Source organism: Haliotis cracherodii, unplaced genomic scaffold (assembly GCF_022045235.1).
Source record: "Haliotis cracherodii isolate W230 unplaced genomic scaffold, xgHalCrac1.p SCAF_2, whole genome shotgun sequence".
Classification (NCBI taxonomy): Eukaryota; Metazoa; Mollusca; class Gastropoda; order Lepetellida; family Haliotidae; genus Haliotis; species Haliotis cracherodii.
Window position 1 is genome coordinate 72,108,710 of NW_027266275.1, and position 21,227 is coordinate 72,129,936.

A 21,227-nucleotide genomic window follows, 5' to 3' on the forward strand; every position below is an offset into this window, starting at 1 on the left:
AGAGATGCCATATAGCAGTATTATACACGTGTGTTAGAGAGGGCATATAGCAGTATTATACACGTGTGTTAGACTGGGCATATAGCAGTATACTACACCTGTGTTAGAGAGGGCATATAGCAGTATAATACACGTGTGTTAGAGATGGCATATAGCAATATTACACGTGTGTTAGAGGGGGCATATGGCATTTTAATACACGCGTGTTAGGCATAAGTATTATACACGTGATCACGAGAGGGAATATAAAAGTATAACGCACGTGTGTGAGAGATGGCATATAGTAGTATAATGCACGTGTGTTATAATGCACGTGTGTTATAATGCACGTGTGTTTGGGATGCGATATAGCAGTATTATACACGTGAACACGAGAGGGAATATAACAGTATAATGCACGTGTGTGAGAGATGGCATATAACAGTATAATGAACGTGTGTTATAATGCACGTGTGTTTGGGATGCGATATCAGTATTATACACGTGAACACGAATGGGAATATAACAGTATAATGCACCAGTGTGAGAGCAGGCATATATCAGTATAATGCACGTGTGTTAGAGAGGACATATTGCAGAAATACCAAACATACTAAACATGTGTGTTTAGGATTCGATATAACAGTATTATACACGTGATCATAAGAGGGAATATAACAGTATAATGAACGTGTGTGAGAGATGGCATATAATAATATAATACACGTGTGTTAGAAAGGGCATATAGCAGTATAATGCAGTGATGGGATATAGCAGTATTATACATGTGTGTTAGAGAGGACAGAAAGCAGTATAATGCACGTGTGTTTAAAATGCGATTTAGCAGTATTATACACGTCATCACGAGAGGCGATATAACAGTATAGTGCACGTGCTGGAGTGGGGGAGGGCGGCAGTATTATACACGTGTTCTAGAGATGGGATATAAGCAGACAAATCTACCACGACAAGCGTAAGACGAACACTTCTGCTTGTATACTTCACTCCACTGACGCGCACTTCCTGCAAGGTCTGCTTCTCAGATGTGCAAAATACCGTTCACTTTTTCTGTATTGGAAACGCTGGTATTTGAGCAGAACGCTCGCGTGAGACGACGCAATACGCTGATTTCTAACAGTAGTAGAAGCCGTCCATTCATGTCGGGCGGCGGGATGAACGAGCGATTGAGAGGCGGAGACAGACAAACAGAGCTGAAGGGGCACCAGCATATCTCAGCGATGATTTGTTACTGCGCTCTTACTGCCCCGTCAATGAGATGATATGTAGCCCCATCTGTGGACCACGCCCCCTTGCAGTGGACTGTTCCGCTCCACCCCCTGCGTCCGAGTGGGTCATCCCTCGCTCAGTGACGGCGGCTGCAGGAATAGGGTATAGCAAGCCGGCTCACTCGGATTACAACACTGTGTTCATGACGGACAGAAAACTTTTCGGAACTTAGGAAAAGTTTTCCAGGAATCTCCAAAATGGAGAAGAACCGGACTGGTGGTTCGGGCAGGACATATAGCCCGTGTGCGCGTTTCATTTTGTGGATTTTCGCATGTCTTGGAATTACTTTGCTCAGTCTTCTAATCGCCTTTGTCGCTTGGACGATTTTGTCCTACCACGATTCGTTGGTTTCTCTCCAAAACAGAGTTGGAAAATTGGAGAAAGAATGCTCAGAGTATAAAAATAATATCAATAAATATGTTGACACGCGAGTGCAGAAGCTCATACAGGAGGTAAGTACTTTTATCCCATCATTCTGGCTAAGTGCTTTCATCTTTTGGTTAACGTCATCCCATCTGGAGGCGCCACAAGTCGCCGTATCCATGTCGCCAAGTGAAGACCGTTTGGATTTGCTGCTTTCTCAGTTTCCAACGTGGATTAAATGATAACATGCTCTCACAAACACGAGATAAGCATGGTGAGGCCGGGTACGATGGAGACTAATCGCATCTCTGTTGCAGCACCTGGAGGAACGTACGCACAAATCTGACGTCGTCAAGAGGGCCGTAGGAAGCTGCCTCTGTCCACCAGGTAGGTCGTCAAACATTGTAGCTTTAATTACATACATCTCACTGTTTACCCACACACGTAAACCCGGAGTTCCCGAGATCGCTGCTCGGTCCAAGTTAGTTTTGAAATGTTGACGGGACGTCCCACGCCGTCACGTGGCGTCAGGCGACCTTGTTGACCTTGTTGACTGATGTCATGATGCGAGAGATGCGACCAGGATACCTGCTTGTGTGGAAGAGTCGTTACCGACAGCGGCTTTATAAGTAGAGCTAGAAATCAATTTAAGCACGATATGCATTGTGCACTCGTACAGACAGCTCCCACTGTAGCTGGTAGTTTGTTCAGAAGTGCTTGATTCCAACTAATTCTATGGCGGCGTTAGAATGTGTAGAGGGTGCGGAAGGCCATTTTAAGGGTCCTTGCTCTTTCGAGTCGAATACCTGCTACGTTGGCTAGAAACCCTTATATATGTCTTAATGACCATGCAGGTAATAAAGTGATTTGGTTTCAGAAAATAATACAAATCGATTTGACATTAGAACAATTGCCCTTTCAAAAGATACTACTTAGAAAGTCTCATTTTGTTATATAAGTTTGACTTCTTATAAACAATTGGTTGGTTGGAATTATATATGAACGACCATGTAGACTTTGTGGATAAATATTGATACAACTTAATAGTCAACGTGATATAAAGCTGTAACGATCTTGACGTCCTTGTCAGCGTGTGAGCTGCACATCATCAGGGGCTGTGATGACTACCTGACTCTATAAGACATCTTACACCATGTTGTATGATATGTATCTGTGACTAGCAGTGTCACAACTCCAGTGCACGGTACACTGCTTATCGTTCCACTGCCCAATACAGTTTCTAGCAGGTAGGCGGCTCTGATATAAATGACAGGATAGAGGCGATAGTGGGGTAACGTAGACTGATGGTATAAGGTTCGGTGGTATTTCATGTGCTGTATAGAGGTAATGATGGAAGCGTCTAGGTGAGAGGGTGAGGGCTGAGGGGTATTACGCTGTCACATGCAGGATGTGAAGCACGGTCACAAACCCTACCCTGCTACCTACTGCATCTTCTTCACTACACCATGACGTCAACAAACTGATCGTGTTTCAACCCCGATATGTCGCCTACCCGTGCCTGGACATGTGTGCTGTATATTCGCCCTTTTAAACAGAGCTCCCCTCATATAGCTGGCTAATCCAGGCCCTGGTGGCTCATATACCCGGTTAGTGCAGCAACATCCTGCACGCTCGGGTGCCCCACCCTCCAGGGACGGGTAGACGTAGACAAGATACTAGAGGTTCGTGTTACATGGATGTCCTGCTCTCGTCACTCGCACATGTCACTGTCGCTGGGAGTCTGGCTTTCTGTTTGTGACAAGCATTTGACATATTGTGTGTAGATCGAAACAAGAATCTCCAAGGTTTGGAGCTACGATGATGTCCTTTCTATGAGCTTAAAATCGTACCAAGATGTCCCTCGTGCAGACTTAAATCTTTCAACCATGCCCCAGTTGGAGACCATGGTCTGATAAACATGCCCCACTTGGAGACCATGGTCTTATAAACATGTCCCACTTGGAGACCATGGTCATATAAACATGCCCCACTTGGGGACCATGGTCTTATAAACATACTCCATTTGTATTCCATGGTCTTATAAACATGCCCCGCTTGTAGACCATGGTCTTATAAACATACTCCATTTGTATACCATGGTCTTATAAAAATGCTCCGTTTGTAGGTCATGGTCTTATAAACATACTCCATTTGTATACCATGGTCTTATAAACATGCCCCGCTTGTAGGTCATGGTCTTATAAACATACTCCATTTGTGTACCATGGTCTTATAAACATGCCCAGCTTGTAGTCAATTGTCTTATAGATATACTCCATTTGTATACCATGGTCTTATAAACATGCCCCGCTTGTAGGCCATGGTCTTATAAACATACTCCATTTGTATACCATGGTCTTATAAACATACTCCATTTGTATACCATGGTCTTATAAACATACTCCATTTGTATACCATGGTCTTATAAACATACTCCATATGTGTACCATGGTCTTATAAACATGCCCAGCTTGTAGTCAATTGTCTTATAAATATACTCCATTTGTATACCATGGTCTTATAAACATGCCCCGCTTGTAGGCCATGGTCTTATAAACATACTCCATTTGTATACCATGGTCTTATAAACATACTCCATTTGTATACCATGGTCTTATAAACATACTCCATTTGTGTACCATGGTCTTATAAACATGCCCAGCTTGTAGTCAATTGTCTTATAAATATACTCCATTTGTATACCATGGTCTTATAAACATGCCCCGCTTGTAGGCTATGGTCTTATAAATATGATGCTTCTAGGAGTGTAACTTTCTACACGTCAATCTTTCAGGACTCGGTATTACAAACCTGACCCTTCCATTACATTCTGACAAACATGTCCCTTCTATTAGCTCAGAAGGTTTTACAAACATGTCCCTTCTGTTAGCCGAAAAGAGTTTTACAAACATGTCCCTTCTATTAGCCCAGAAGGTTTTACAAACATGTCCCTTCTATGAGCCCAGAAGGTATTACAAACATGTCCCTTCTATGAGCCCAGAAGGTTTTACAAACATGTCCCTCCTATGAGCCCAGAAGGTTTTACAAACATGTACCTTCTATTAGCCCAGAAGGTTTTACAAACATGTCCCTTCTATGATCCCAGAGGTTTTACAAACATGTCCCTTCTGTGTGCCCAGAAAGTTTTACAAACATGTCACTTCTGTGAGCCCAGACGGTTTTTACAAACACGTCCCTTCTATGAGCCCAGAAGGTTTTACAAACACGTCCCTTCTATGAGCCCAGAAGGTTTTACAAACATGTCCCTTCTATGAGCCCAGAAGGTTTTACAAACACGTCCCTTCTATGAGCCCAGAATGTTTTACAAACATGTCCCTTCTATGAGCCCAGAAGGTTTTACAAACATGTCCCTTCTATGAGCCCAGAAGGTTTTACAAACATGTCCCTTCTATGAGCCCAGATGGTTTTACAAACATGTCCCTTCTATGAGCCCAGAAGGTTTTACAGGCATGTCCCTCGCGTAACCTTTGATCTGAGAACCATGTCCCATTCTATAAGAAATACACCATATATGATCTTACACACTCCTCCTTAAGCCTAGATTTCCACACACACCACGTCTTTCTGTGAAACAGTTTCAACAGCACCATCTGCGTTCGTCCATGACCCCGGTACAGTACCGATACTCTCCACTCTTTCACATCAGCCTCGGGAATCAGCTGTAACCAAAATACAGACATTATCGTTCACAAAATCAACATTCGGAATCAGCTGGAACCAAACAGTAGACATTATCGTGATTCCAAGACAGGGAACCACAGGACGCTCTACTCAAAGCGCACTCAATAACATCATCTTTGGTAAAGGTCGATGGTGCCATACAGCACCCCTATTCTCGATGGTGTCTTGCAAACTTTTCGGTTATGCCTTACAACCCCACCATCGTCACCCCCACTACGACGGTGACAGGTTGACCAACCCCCATTGCCTGTTGAACCCGGTAACAACACTAACCTTTTTGTATGAACCTTGTCGGTAGTAAAGGAATCTACTGCGTGGTCCTGTGTCACCAAATGTGTAACCTAAGCCATTCCTTCCTGTCATTTGCCCGTGTTCTCAGAGGGACTTTCAACCCGGTAAAGTGGCTAATATGGGGCAGGTGCTCCCAGTATCATGGCCATTTGTAGAAGTCAAATACTAAGTAAACCGATGTCAATCTTACCGGACGGACAGCTGGATAGACAGACACGAACGGGAACAGACACGTATGTGCTGACGCTATGGTGGCTGTTTTAGTGACTGGTTTAGAACCCCGGTCCTGTACGCTGGCTCTAGGATGAAGGGCTCACCCCCATCTATGTGGGTAGACGACAACGCCGACCCGTGTGTCAGGACTGAGGGGGGAGAGGGTGTTAACCCAGATGATGCTGCAGTCTGACATTCACGTGGCAATTACCGCTACATCATAATGAAGGCTACGTCTCACGTGACTTATGACTAACGAAATGTGCAGTGATGACACCTGTGGTATAGCGCTGCACATGTGACCACTGATCCGCATTGGGTGCGCCGGCCTGGTTCTGTAGACGGGATACTTAGGCTGGTGCAGAACTTCGTGATTGAACCTTTAATCACTTATTCTTCTGAGTATCATGTTTGGAAGTATTTGTAAAGATTTATCCTGTAAGTTGGTATACGAGTGAGTGACTGAGTGGTTTTTAGCATTATTCCAGCAATATCACGACAGAGAACAACAGCAATTGTTCACACGCGGGAATCGAACCGGGCTTCCGACGTGACGAGCGAAACCTTTGGCCACCCACAGAGGCATTCGTGACCAACTCGTGTTATTCCGGGACAAGCCGAATAGCGACTCGTGCCCCTCTCGTGGCCATTTTTGCGACCGGGTTCCGTCTTAACGCAAACGGGCATACCAAAAATAATTACGTAATGGTTCACATATATTTCCCCATATATTATATATATTTCAGATGCAATTTAAAGCACATCTTCACATGCGGAATTATACAGTATGATTGAACACATTTAACTGTGTCAAAGGTATATTTTTAGATGCAAGACATATGTAAAATCAAAAATTATTTCTGAGGGATTCTTTGACGAAGAACCTGAAATCATGCGCGCATTCTGATTGGTTTGTCTTATTTCCGCACATAACATTCATCGATAGGGGGACGAGTCTTCTTGCAGGTTACGGAAAGAGGCGAGTGATGACGAATGCCACAGAGGTACTAGAGGCCTATAGACAGACGCGCTACAACAATGGTTTATCTGATCTGTGAATATGCACAATATTAGAATATATAACACCAATCTGTTTGAAAGAGAGTGGATGTCTCGGGACATTGTATTGGTTTTGTTCATGTTGTCATTAAGAGCACGGCGGCGTTTGTGGCCTTGTTTCTGCAATAGGTGGGATGCTCAATTCAATGCTGCGTGAGATCTTGCTCCATATATGCATCAGATTCTGCTACGATATTGAATTGTAAATCGGGAATAACGCTTAAGTACGTAAGTCCCTATCATTAAGTGTTTACCATCTTCCGTCAAAGGAAATTGTTTCTGTGATTTCGATATTACAGGAAACACAATTGTCTTGACTAGCAGATGCCTGTATTGGACGGCGAGTGTGTGTGACGGGAGGGTTATCAGGCCCCAGGCTCTGCAATCTGTAGTGGTTTATGACGGGGTAGATACGGACACAGCACACAGACGGTTGATCCTAAGTAGACAGTCTGGGCAGAATAATCAATGGCACATAAACTTTTATGATGGGGGGAGGGGGGTTAGCAGATGAGCGTGCAGCGCACGAGACATCCGCCATGATAACGTTCTTCTGTCATGGAGCTCAGAGCACGTGTGTCATGAGTGTCTGCGTTAACACGGGACACACAGCTCACACTGGCGATATAGAGCAGTTTCTAAGCTCATAGACAACTTGCATGTAGCCTATTTGAATGTTTATGTAAGTTATCCTTGGTTATGGCGTGGAGGTTGTCGTGATCCAATAGGCAACGTTGAATGTTGATTGAAGATGGCACATTGACCTTTCCCTACCAGGTTAGGCATCTACAATTGGCTGACATTATGTAGGCATTACTTAGAAGCTGACGGATGACAAAGTAGACACAGTTTATGGATGACAACTTCTTTATTGTACTGTATTTGCGACGTTTCGGTAAAGATCCGTATACCGTTGTCAAGCAAGGCTGAATTATGAACATGGTACAGAATATATATGGTAGGTCGGGGATTAATAGTAACAACAATTGCATATATGAGATAGATTAACAAAGTAGGTTAAATAGTAACAACAGAAGGATAGTACTGTAACAATGTGATGCACAGAGAGCACGTAATCAGGTAGCCAGTAAGACAGGATTTGGTTGACAGTTCATGCTTGTAGGGCGACACTTATAAACTTATAAACACATTCAACATGTGTGCGTGTGTGTGTATGTGTGTGTGTGAGAGAGAGAGAGAGAGAGAGAGAGAGAGAGAGAGATTTATCCTTTCTCATACAACTTTAAAAAAGTATGTGTATGTGTGTGAGAGAGAGAGAGAGAAAGATTATCCTTTCTTCTACAACTCAAAACAAGTATGTGTATGTGTGTGTGAGAGAGAGAGTGAGAGAGAGAGAGAAAGATTATCCTTTCTCCTACAACTCAAAACAAGTATGTGAATGTGTGTGTGAGAGAGAGTGAGAGAGAGAGAAAGATTATCCTTTCTCCTACAACTCAAAACAAGTATGTGTGTGTGTGTGTGAGAGAGTGAGAGAGAGAGAGAAAGATTATCCTTTCTCCTACAACTCAAAACAAGTATGTGTATGTGTGTGTGTGAGAGAGAGAGAGAGAGAGAGAGAGAGAGAGATTTATCCTTTCTCCTACAACTCAAAACAAGTATGTGTATGTGTGTGTGAGAGAGAGAGAGAGAGAGAGATTTATCCTTTCTCATACAACTTAAAAAAAGTATGTGTATGTGTATGTGTGAGAGAGAGAGAGAGAGAGAGAGAGAGAGAGAGAAAGATTATCCTTTCTCCTACAACTCAAAACAAGTATGTGTATGTGTGTGTGTGAGAGAGAGAGAGAGAGAGAGAGAGAGAGAGAGAGAGAGAGAGATTTATCCTTTCTCATTCAACTTAAAAAAAGTATGTGTATGTGTATGTGTATGTGTGAGAGAGAGAGAGAGAGCGAGATTTATCGTTTCCCATACAAGGCAAAACAAGTATGTGTATGTGAGAGAGGGAGAGAGAGAGAGAGAGAGAGAGAGAGAGAGAGAGAGAGAGAGAGAGAGAGAGAGAGAGAGAGAGAGAGAGAGAGAGAGATTTATCGTTTCCCATACAAGGCAAAACAAGTATGTGTATGTGAGAGAGAGAGAGAGAGAGTGAGAGAGAGATTTATCCTTTCTCATACAACTCAAAACAAGAGCGTTTTCACGCGATGCGTGAGTTTAAATAGGCGACTGACGTGCAGATTTTAATGATACGTAATGTCCATGACAGCCTAGTACGGAAACAATAACATAAAAAACTCATTCCTGGAGTAGCAAACCTGATGGCTCAAACAAAATCGATACTATTGCTCTACTTGCATTAACGATACAGTCAATAAAAATATGCTCGGGCATGCAAACAAGGTTCGTTATACCCCAGTTGTTGTTGTGTATTATATATCCGAAATGTCAAAGCGTCTAAAAAAGGGGGGGGTGGGTGATATGGGAGGGTGCGCACCTCCACGCCCCTCCCGCTGGCTGTAGCAGCAGTCTGTATCACAGTGTGGCGTGTGTGGCACCAGGGTAGTAGTGGGACGGGAATCTGCGATCTAACCTCGGCAGTCGGTATAGGTCGCTACATATCCTCACATCGGGTTTATATTGCAAATATCTTCTGATAATGACATGATGAGCGTTGTGTTTCCGAGATGGGTAATTGCAGTTTTCTTAGCTAACCGAGCCTATAGGTCCAGCTACCAACTCCTAGGCCTGCTTTTGGAGATGAATTTTGAACGCCTCCCGTAAGCCTGTACAAACATTCCGAGGGGATTCCAGAATAGCAAGTTTTCACAGTTGCTGTCGGTTAGCTCTCTGAAGCAACAAAAAACATACTCGGCCCACAGGAAGTGGAAATTTGGGATTATTTAATATTTTCTCCCTTCCTCTGTTTCTGATTAGAGGCAAGTCTGGTGAAGTGTTCCCGGTCGGTCCAAAGAGCCACGGCAGCAGGATTCTAATTGGAAGATTAATTATCTAATTGTGTTAATTATGGTTGACATGACGTGTCTCTGATCAGGCGTGAGTCTTTCAGGTGCAGAGAGTGGCTGTGTTGGCAGCACTCATTGATAAGGTCAAGATCTCCCCGGAAGGGGGACCGGCGTCCGACTGGGTGCACCGTAGGAGGGGTCAGGACTCGGGGGTGACGTTGAGGGGGGTCGAGTCTCTGTTTGTAAACGTCAGCTGTGGTTGGGCCCACTGTGCGGCACTCTATGGGTTGGGTTTTCTCACTCTCCGAACTGTCCGGCTTTATACTTTTACTGGACAACAGACGCGTATCTGCTGTGATTACATCTGTGTTTTAGTGTTTAAGTGTTTTGGTATGTGTGTGTGTGTGTGTGTGTGTGTGTGTGTGTGTGTGTGTGTGTGTGTGTGTGTGTGTGTGTGTGTGTGTGTGTGTGTGTGTGTGTGTGTGTGTGTGTGTGTCGGGAGGGGGGATGCTGACAAGGGCTGATAGGTTAGGTGCTCAACTCCATATACGAATGTCTGATATTTGCATATATATGCCAGGCATATTCGTCCCTTTGGCACCGCAATGGAACCAGGTATACGAACAACCATGACTGATTACAAATGGGTACTTAGAGCATATAAAGCCGATAGAGCATTTCCATTCTTGATATATTACTGTTAATTTGTAACATCGCGACAAATAACACGCCCGTCGCTTCCAGACAATTATCGCAACTACTCCATAAGTCAGAAGACTACAGAGAGGTGTTTACACTTATTCTAGAACATTAAGTTCCAATTGAATGTTTTGAGATGAAAGTGCGACTTAGCTGGTGTGCTGGTTTTCTGTAGTACTCGCTGAGGGGGTAAGTGAGGTTAGAAATAATTCAATTTTCCAGTGTTGGTGAAGCCAGCTCTTCACTGCAAGTCGTGTCCCAGGCAGGCTTTCAGCAGAGCTCTTTCAACAGATGAGGAATAGCTTGGGCAGACGTGCGTGTTAGTTTTCAATGAAGCGTGTCTTCATTATCACCAAGGAGATTGTAAGCCATTCATAGCTTTCTAATGGTGAAAAAAAATGATATGTGGTTTCATAAATTAGTTTTGTAGAAGGGTAGGGTCGGTTGTCTGGCGGATGGCGAGAAGTAGCTGTAGGTGAAAGGTATTGGCGCTGAGACCCGCACGTTGAGTGCCGTGACTCGCGCAGACGTTACTCCGCCCTGACGAGAACACGACTTTAAGCTTCCGTACTAGTTACAGTGTCTGTTGTGGTTATCTCCGAGCGTCGTTTATCCAGTGTGATGTATGAATGTGTAATATAACCAGTAAGTAGCCACCCTGTACAACTGTTGTACGATCATCCAACGTCAGACGCTCTGGTTCAGAATTACATCACATCCATTACCGCTTCTCGCTTGGGACGCGCAGTCGTCTAATAATGTTTATCGGCTGTAATCTGAAATGACTGTGTTAGTTTTGATTGTGAATCAAGTACGGGACAATTATTTGTGACTAGAGCCGTCAGATTCTCACTCAGCCCACTTATAGTCGTCAGAGGGGGAAGGTTCTCCTTCATAGACAGCAGGGTCATAAAAACCGCTGAGGATTCCAGTTTTTATTGCCCGAGGAGAACCAGAATTTGCTTGCTCGCACATTTTTGAAGTGTCAGCCATGTTCGTTTGATTGGCGTAATTTGTTTGCTTCGTGTTAAAACTCTAAATATATATTGTGTAGGGGGAGGTTTTTATACAAACACTGAAGCGTGCACGCTACCGGACCTGATGTAACAAATCCCATCTTGACAGTAATGGGTGTTGCAAGCGTTTTTTCCAATAAATGTAACTGTTCCCCCCTACACTGACTTGACTTCTCCTGTTACTGCCGTCTGCTCTTCGCTGTGTCGGCTGCTCGACTGTTTTAGTATCAATGATTGGCGACGTTTGTTTCAAAAGTTTTATCAAGTGATCGAAGACATCTGCCACAGTTCTTTCAAACCTCTACGTTTAAACTACCTTGGTGAAACAACTACGAGGGATTCGGTTTATTTTCGGTTGCTCTACTTTGTTCTAAGTTCTTGAAGCTTTAATGGGTTCTACTTTCTGAGGTGATGTAACCTTATTTGTTGTCATGTCTACCAAGAAATCCGAGTTTGAAAACAGATACACTATCACCTGTAGGATGCACAATTAGCCCACTACATGTGCATAGATACAGACGCTAGAGCATTATGTTAAGTAAAACAATCATCCATATCCCCCTCTCAGCTCTACGAGTTCAAACTCCTCAAACTCATCTTCTGCTGAAATTAAGCGACTGGACCGTTCTTTAACACTGGAAGAATTATGTTTATTCGACCGTCTACATAGCTTCCTTTCACGGACCATGTTAGTCTAATACATGCCCCGCCGCCTGTATTGGCCGCTCATCCAGAACTAGACAAGGGGCCCGTTCCACAAAGCTGTAGTAGCGCTTAGGTGATCGTTGCTCCCATACTAGCCTTGCTCCAAGGCTGTACTGAAAGAAAAGTCCATGGATGTGTAGTAATTTTATCTCCCAAATAGGCTTCAGATTTTTTGGACAGTAAGGACTCCAGTCTCTAATAGGGACAACTTGTTCTTATTATTTACATAATATAGAAATTATTACTTAAGCTAATAATTATTGCCTTAGAGACCTGTGCAAGTCTACTCCCATACTTTAACATATACTTACGACTGTTGCGATCGCTTCGTGGGCACCAATATACACACTTAGTATACATGCTGGATCCCGCCAACTGGATGGGTAGCTGTGGAGAACAAGAGTGATGTTGATGGCGAAGTGTATGGGGAGAAGCTGTTCACGTAATGGGGCTTGCGGTCCCTGCCATTACCATTAGGGTTCCTGCCCCTCTGCCGTGATGGATGATCTCTCTTCTGGAGTGGGGTGTTCAGACAGGGCTGAGGACTTATCAGTTCACGCATCTCCTCGTGTTTCTGCAATTATTTCAGTTATGCACTTTAAAATGACAAAATATGCTGCTGTTTGTGTAACGTGGCTGTCAGTGGGAGTGACGTGGACAACCACTGTCCATGGCAACGTTCTGTCTGAGGGGGACATGTTTTTTCAGATACCATATGTGAGTCTTTGTGCTTACTAGTATCTATAAACTTTGTTACCATTTCGTTGTAGACAGACATTTTTTCAGCGTTGGTGTTTTTTTACTATGGTCTTCTGTCTGATTGTTTGTTTGTTTGTTGTTTAACGCGGCACTCAGCAATATTCATGCTATATGACAACGGTTTGTTAATAATCATGTCTGGACAAGACAATCCAGTGATTGGCATTATGAGCACCTCGCAATTGGGACACGATGACATGCATCAACAAGTCCCCAAGACTGACCACCCGATCCCGTTAGTCGACTTTTACGACACGCTGAGGTTGGTGGGGGTCCATGTTCTGACCCGGAATCCCCCGAGACGATGATGAGCTGGGCAGAGGCTGCAGTGCTGGAGGATGTAGCGGGCTCTACACACTCCAAGCTAACTGAGTGATGACGGCTTAATGAGCTTGCTAGCCATAATTGCCTTTTACGGCAAGAATGGGTTAAAGACATCTTCTACCCCGCATATCCGTGTCTTCATACACACACACGACCTCCCTCCTCTTCCCCCAGCAACGTCACTGACGTTTCTAGCTCAGTGGTTCCACTTAGGTTTTCCTCCAACGTCAAGCTGACACGCCGTGATATTACTGAAACAATGTTCAAAGTTGCGGTGAACCCACCTCCCTCCCTCACTGGCTCTGGTCATGGTTGTTTGACCGCGGGTAGAACTGTCCACGTCGGTTTGGTTTGGTTTGTTTGTTGTCTAACGCCGCACTAAGCAATATTCCAGCTATATGACGGCGGTCTGTAAATAATCGAGTCTGGACTAGACAATCCAATGATTGATATCATGATCATCGATCCACGCAATTGGGATCGATGACATGCATCAACCAAGTCAGCGAGCCTGACCACCCGATCCCGTTAGTCGCCGCTTACAAGCATAATCGCCTTTTACCGCAACCATTGATTGCTGAAGACCTATTCTATCCCGGATCTTCACGCCGGGAACAGGCAGTATTCAGGTATTGCCGCTAGTGATTCGCACATTGCTCAGCCGCACACGATCGTGTGCATAATTAGGTCCCCAAGTTCTCAGTTTAAACAACTTGGAAAGTCAAAGGACGACTTTAATAGATGACACAAGATCGCTGTGTTGTGGAGCTGCATAAGGGTGACTGGCGTGATGTTCTCCAGGACGGAGGGGCGGTGGGATAGCCTAGTGGTTAAAGCGTTCTCTCGTCACGCCGAAAACCCGGGTTCGATTCCCCACATGGGTACAACGTGTGAAGCCCATTTCTGGTGTCCCCCGCAGTGATATTGCTGGATTATTACCACAGGCTGTGTAAAACCATACTCACTCACCAACTCTCCAGGACGGCATCGATATGACTGGAATGGTTCATATGGCTCTCTGTGACTGGGACAATGGCCTCTCTGGAATGCGTTGCATCCTTCTAAACAGTTGGACGCAGCGAAAGTGGCTTATTTAGATTAAACCATTATTTCACTTTTGGAGGCATCATATATCTAGAAATACTTAATTCTGGCGTTTGTGTCAGGGATAAAACAAATCAGTGAGAAATCTGTTTGTAGCACATTGCTGCCTGTCAGGCAGGGTCGTTGTGTTTCACGCTGCCGGTGACGTGTCGCGAGCTTTATGATGCCTTGGCAGGCCCGGGGCGGCAGCACGGGCCATGTGTCCCCCGACAACACTGGCACGTGACAAGCCAGCCCCCGTTACATCAGTCGCCTACTTCTTATCAGGCAGTTAATGGTTTTGTTCATCTGGAGAGAGGGACACCGATATCGTGAGAAATGTAGCCTTGGAATGAATTCTACTTAATTTCTTCTGATATGAGAAATCTCCACTTTGTTCAACATTTCACTGGCCACACGTGTAGCGTTTCTCTCACGAATGTAAGATGTCGGGTATATCGATGAGCAAAGTGGACCGCCGACTGTATCAGCCAATATCTGACTGTAGGGTATATCAGGCATTATCTGACTGTGCGGTATGTCAGGCAATATCTGACTAATGTATATCAGGGTATATCTGACTGTAGGGTATATCAGGCTATATCTGACTGTAGGGTATATCAGGCAATATCTGACTGTAGGGTATATCAGGCTATATCTGACTGTAGGGTATATCAGGCTATATCTGACTGTAGGGCAAAACAGGGTATATCTGACTGTAGGGTATATCAGGCTATATCTGACTGTCGGGTATATCAGGCTATATCTGACTGTAGGGTATATCAGGCTATATCTGACTGTCGGGTATATCAGGCTATATCTGACTGTCGGGCATATCAGTCAGATATAGCCTGATCAGGCAACGTCATACTTCCATGTCAGAATGATGAGATCTGATTGGTCAACGTGATCTTGATAAAATACCGTGTAACCCGCCTTGGAGGGTAATACATTTCTGAGCTGGGGAATAAATCTCAAGTATACCCCACCACGAGCAAGTCAGACTGCATTAAAATCCCTTATACACTGCCGCACGCTTTTTCTAAGTCAGTGGAAGTCACTTGACATAGCACAAGTTCATCTCAACTCAATCGAACAGTTGTTTTCTATCAATTTTGAATTTGTTTTCATTCTTTTACAATGACACATTAAAACATGTCGGTAAGATAAAGTCGTTGAAGCTTGATCAATCGGGGTACATTGGGTTCTGGCGAGCGGTATAAAACCTAACGCGGGACGCGTAAAACCCCATGTACCCCTCGAGACCCTGCTTCAACTTATAATATCTGACTGTCGGGTATGTCAGGCTAAATCTGACTGTCGGTCTTCTCTTTTGCTACGTGATTAAACTGGATAACTGTTCACAGCGGCGTTAAACCAAACTCACGCACTCTGTTGTCAGAGGCAGGTTTGTGGCACGGGTGGCCCAGTCGTCTAAGGCGCCGCGCTGTGCAGAGTTGCGTCCCTTGGGCACGCCAGAAACCTATGATTGTGGGTTCGAATCCCGGGTCGCCCTGGTTATGTTTCTAGGTTTGTCAGCACCATACCCGTGCTCGTGGGTTTCACCGAAGTGGTAAACGTCTTGAGACCTGCATCACTTCAGGCTTCTCTCCCACATTAAGCTGAAATGCCGCGATAGAACTGGAATACTGTTAAAAGCGGCGCTAAACCCAACTCATTCGCTCACTCATTAACTCTAACATAAATCTTTAATCTTTCAGATGTATACGTCATATCATAGCGTCGAGCATTATAATGAATTATTATAACTACTAGTTTTTGTTTTGGTTTACCGCCATGGATGGTTCTTGGTTATACGAGGAAGATAACCAGAAATGAACGTTTATTTCTGCGCTGTTTAATTCTCGGGTCTTCATTGTGAGCTGACAGTTGTAGAGATACATACCGGTATCGGGTTGGTTGCAAGGATCAGATTCCATTTCAAGACTACACTATTAGAAGATAACCATGTAGTATATTACATGGAGGAGCACTGGAATGGCTCTAGTGTATAGATCGCATTACCATGTAAGTAGAATTATGCCTAGCAAGCTCATTAAGCCGTCATCACTCAGTTAGCTTGGAGTGTGTAGAGCCCGCTACATCCTCCAGCACTGCAGCCTCTGCCCAGCTCATCATCGTCTCGGGGGATTCCGGGTCAGAACATGGACCCCCACCAACCTCAGCGTGTCGTAAAAGTCGACTAACGGGATCGGGTGGTCAGACTCAGGGACTTGGTTAACCGCATCTTACCGTGTCCCAATTGCGTGGATCGATGCTCATAATGCCAATCACTGGATTGTCTGGTGCGGACACGATTATTTACAGACCCCCGCCATATAACTGGAATATTGCTCAGTACGGCGTTAAACAACAAACAGCAACAGCTCATGATATTTCCCGTATTTGCGGTTCAAAAAATTACTTCTTTGAGAGGCATTTAGAAGTTGGAGTACTAAGTAACGATAAGATATATGGATGAACAACTACTTATTACAAGTAGATAAGAGGCAGGTAGTGCATAAACGGTGCCTCCTACCTGTATATATACTTGTCAACCATACTCTGTTCAGCACTTGCTTGATAACATCGCTTCTAATTGTAATAAAGAAGTTGTTCATCCATATATCTTATCCTTACTTGGTTCAAAATGTTGTTTATTTTAAACCCACTTTTTACGTGTTCAACTTTCATTAAATAGTTGTCTTCAGGTAAATAGAAAAAACGATCAGCAGTGTGAATATTCCAAATAATTATGAATTCTGGTGCTACCTTGTTACGTTGTTGTTTTCTGCGGTTTGGGTCTGAACACAGTGGCTGACCCGTGAAGATCCGGGGTAGAATAGGTCTTCAGTACCCATGCTTGCCGTAAAAGTGACTATGCTTGTCGTAAGCGGCGACTAACGGGATCGGGTGGTCAGACTCGCTGACTTGGTTGATGCATGTCATCGTATCCCAATTGCGTGGATCGATGCTCATGCTGTCAATCACTGGAATGTCTGGTCCAAATTCGATTTTTGCTGAGTTCGGCGTTAAACGACAAACACACTCACTCGCTCTTTATAGATATACGTGTTTATAAATACACAAGACTAACGTCCAACAAGCTTTTACCACAAAATGTTTACGATCACATTCATGAATATACTTAAACCACCTAAAGTGCGGCGTTAAACAAGAAATAAACAAATGAACATAGTGGCTTCGAGAACCTGTAAATCTCACATCCCAATCACTGATCCTAATTCTTGAAAGAGGAAGTATGTGAGTGTGTGTGCGCGTGTGTGCGTTTGTATGTGTGTGTGTGCGCGTGCGTGTGTGTGTGTGTGAAAGGGAGGGGGTGGGGGGATAATCTTACTCAGTGCACCAGGAAATGGCGTCTTGATGCAGCTCGCTGCAACCTGAATTAAGTGCTTTTTGATGTTTCGCCGTTTGAAGTTGGAATTCAAATATTTTCCCTCCCATGGATGTTGGATGATCTGGAGAAAGATAGGGATCAAGATGAGTTTTAAGAGGCGGCGGTGAAAGGAAGCGATGGAGGCGTTCAAAGAACGGAGGTTGTACTGGAGGATCAGAAGGGTGATGTGAGTGTGCGTGTGTGCAGCTGATTGAGAGGAGAGAGATGTGCCCCCATAACTGTGTGTTACAAATAAACTGTTGTCTTTCTTCCCTCAACGTTTGATTATTCAGTACTTTTCAATAACTCAAAATTAACCACAAGTGAGTTCGCTATTCAGTTTTGGTTTAACACATGTAAAATATAAGTTAGTCTAGCATCTGTTTAGTTATCCATCATTTTTGTAAAAACTAAAACCTAACCAGCCTCGAGTTCGTTATCCAGTACTCGAACCTCATTATTGTCCCTTCCCCCCAGCCCTCACTGTAATGCTGTAGCCCTAGGAGAAGCAAGTCTAGATTTTTCACAGGTCCCCACTGGGGTCTCTATCTCGGTTGGCGCCCCTTTTCAATTTAAATGTAGTTGTTTGTTTAGTTAAAATTACATATTTTCAAAGACTAAGCGTTAGTCCAAAACCAACGTGTACGTATGTATCTATATTCACATCGTTAAACCAGCGTGTACGTATTCACAACCTAAACCAGCGTGTACGTATTTACAACGTTAAACCAACGTGTACGTATGTATCTATATTCACAACGATAAACTAGCGTGTACGTATTCACAACGTTAATCCAACGTGTACGTATGTATCTATCTGCACGGCGTGTGTGTGTAGGGGATATTGGTAGCAGCTTGCCGCCATGATCGGAATGGTTCTGTCATTGTTTGGTCGAGGTCACATGACCTGTTTGTGTTGTATGATCACAGCCAGGTTTTGTCGCTAATTGCTAACATAACTGCATCGCCGGGACACCACCTCCCCGGTGGCAGACTGCCGCGGGTTGCGTGTTGTGACTGAAATGTGAGATGCATCAGAAATCCACATCCTGGATGAAGCTGATAAAGCCTGTACCTGGGTACTGACGTGCCTCTAGAATACCCACGCTTGTACCTGGGTACTGACGTGCCTCTAGAATACCCACACTTGTACCTGGGTACTGACGTGCACCTAGAATACCCACGCTTGTACCTGAGTATTGACGTGACTCAAGAATACCCACACTTGTACCTGGGTACTGACGTGCACCTAGAATACCCACGATTGTACCTGGGTATTGACGTGACTCAAGAATACCCACGCTTGTACCTGGGTACTGACGTGCACCTAGAATACGGTTATGAAGCCCCTCTTCTTAGACAGGAATATAGTCATTTATCCCTCTTCTTAAGACAGAAATACAGTAATCTATCTCTTCTTCTTTGGAGGGAATACAGGCATTTATATCCTCTTCTTCGACAGGAATTCAGTAATTAATCTCCTCTTCTACAGGAATTCAGTTATTAATCTCCTCTTCTACAGGAATTAAGTTGTCAATCTTCTCTTCTACAGGAATTCAGTTATTAATCTCCTCTTCTACAGGAATTCAGTTATTAATCTCTTCTCCTCCAAGAATTCAGTTATTAATCTCCTCTTCTACAGTAAATCAGTTATCAGTATCCTCTTCTACAGGAATACAGTTATTAATCTCCTCTTCTACAGGAATTCAGATATTCATCACTTCTTCTACAGGAATTCAGTTATTAATCTCCTCTTCTACAGTGAATCAGTTATCAATCTCTTCTTCTACTATAAATCAGTTACCAATCTCCTCTTCTACAGGAATTAAGTTATCAATCTCCTCTTCTACAGGAATTCAGTTATCAATTTCCTCTTCTACAAGAATACAGTTATCGATCTCATCTTCTACATGAATTCAGTTATTAATCTCCACTTCTACAGTGAATCAGTTATCAATCTCCTCTTCTACAGGAATTCAGTTATCAATATCCTCTTCCAGAGGAATACAGTTATCAATCTCCTCTTCTACTGGAATTCAGTTATCAATATCCTCTTCCAGAGGAATACAGTTATCAATCTCCTCTTCTACAGGAATTCAGTTATTAAGCCCACCTCATTCTACAAGAATACATGTATATGTCCCACATTCTCCTGCGGGAATTTCCACGTATGGAATACCCCAGCTCGCCCTCAAAGCCTCGCTGCTGTCCTGCCTCTCCAACTGTATGGGAGTGCCGGTGGTGGTGGCGAACTATCACAACATGGCAGCCTTATCAACCTCTAACAAATCTGCAGTTTTTTCCTGCTGGTGATTGTATGTGTAATGTTTACGAGTGTGTGAACTGGGTGATATAAAGGTCATATTATTTGTAAATATGTATGACCTTTTCATCATCACCCGACGTGAAGGTCACCAAGTTGGTTCCGACTGTGATGCTGGTGCCGCGAGTTATCAGTATTCATCTAACTTCTTAATTGGGGTGGAATGGTTTAAGAGAATGCAGAGATTTATAATATCCCGTGTCTACATTACCAACTGGCTAACAATCTCTGTTTAACATCAAGGATGTTAGGAAGAACATACCCTTTTTTCTATATTTAATAGATAAACGTGATTAATGATAACTTTTTAAGCGCTGATTTTTCAACGAGGACATCAACTTACATTCATGTCTAACTTGAACATTTATATAAATAGTACATTGTCTCCATTATTCGATTTAATTTCAAAAACATTCTTACAACATTGATATTTTGTTTTAGTGTTCCCGTGTTTTTCAGGTGAATAATTGACTTGACCTTGCATGTGTTTGTGATGGGTACCACTGGTGGGGACGGATGCCCTCGAATTTTCGCGAACATCTGGTATCATCACTTAGTGATTCATAAACACATGCTCATAATACAGTCGGGTTCGTACAATATAGCCTGCTTTTAGCAGAGATTTCTATTGAATATGGAAAGGGTTTTGTCGCTTTAATTTATCTGGTCTGATTTATCGACGTCTTGACCGCAACGAAGAGTAAACTATTTGGTATAGTATATGTTTATATAGTAGAAACAGAACAATGATAGTGCTAAAGTTACATGGTTTTCAATGATATCTCATGTATCTCTTGTTTCCCTTTCACAGATCAGAGGAAAACACACACCTATATCTCCCAAGTAAATCACCGGAGCTATTTGCACTACTGATGCTAACTTTAAATGTCACAACTAATGCGTATCATGATTTCTTTAATGTTTCTTTGAAAGGCAGATCCCATGTCAAGTGAAGTCCTCTCCAGGTATATCACTGCTGGAATGTGTGAGCTATCTATTAAAGCTTGGGGCCTTCCGCGCATAAACATATAGCATTATCCTCTGAGGTAGCGGTATCTGGAAAAAAGACAAAGCCACACACAACGCAGTTTGGTGCATCTATGTTTTCAAGT

General features: G+C 43.5%; 1 protein-coding gene across 13 annotated transcripts in view; it reads left to right on the top strand.

Annotated features, from left to right (window-relative positions):
* Nucleotides 1–1,313: 1,313 nt before the first annotated feature.
* Nucleotides 1,314–21,227, top strand: part of LOC139468474 (collagen alpha-1(XXIII) chain-like) — a 144,409-nt gene continuing 124,495 nt past the window's right edge. For 5 of the 13 annotated variants that reach the window (XM_071250453.1, XM_071250455.1, XM_071250452.1 and 2 more), the window contains exons 1-2: nucleotides 1,320–1,718; nucleotides 1,947–2,016. In XM_071250453.1, the coding sequence (XP_071106554.1) occupies nucleotides 1,464–1,718; nucleotides 1,947–2,016 (325 nt within the window). In that variant the 5' untranslated portion in view covers nucleotides 1,320–1,463. Of the gene's footprint in view, nucleotides 1,719–1,946; nucleotides 2,017–21,227 lie in introns of all 13 variants that reach the window. The other 8 variants (XM_071250445.1, XM_071250449.1, XM_071250450.1 and 5 more) reach the window with 5 other exon arrangements.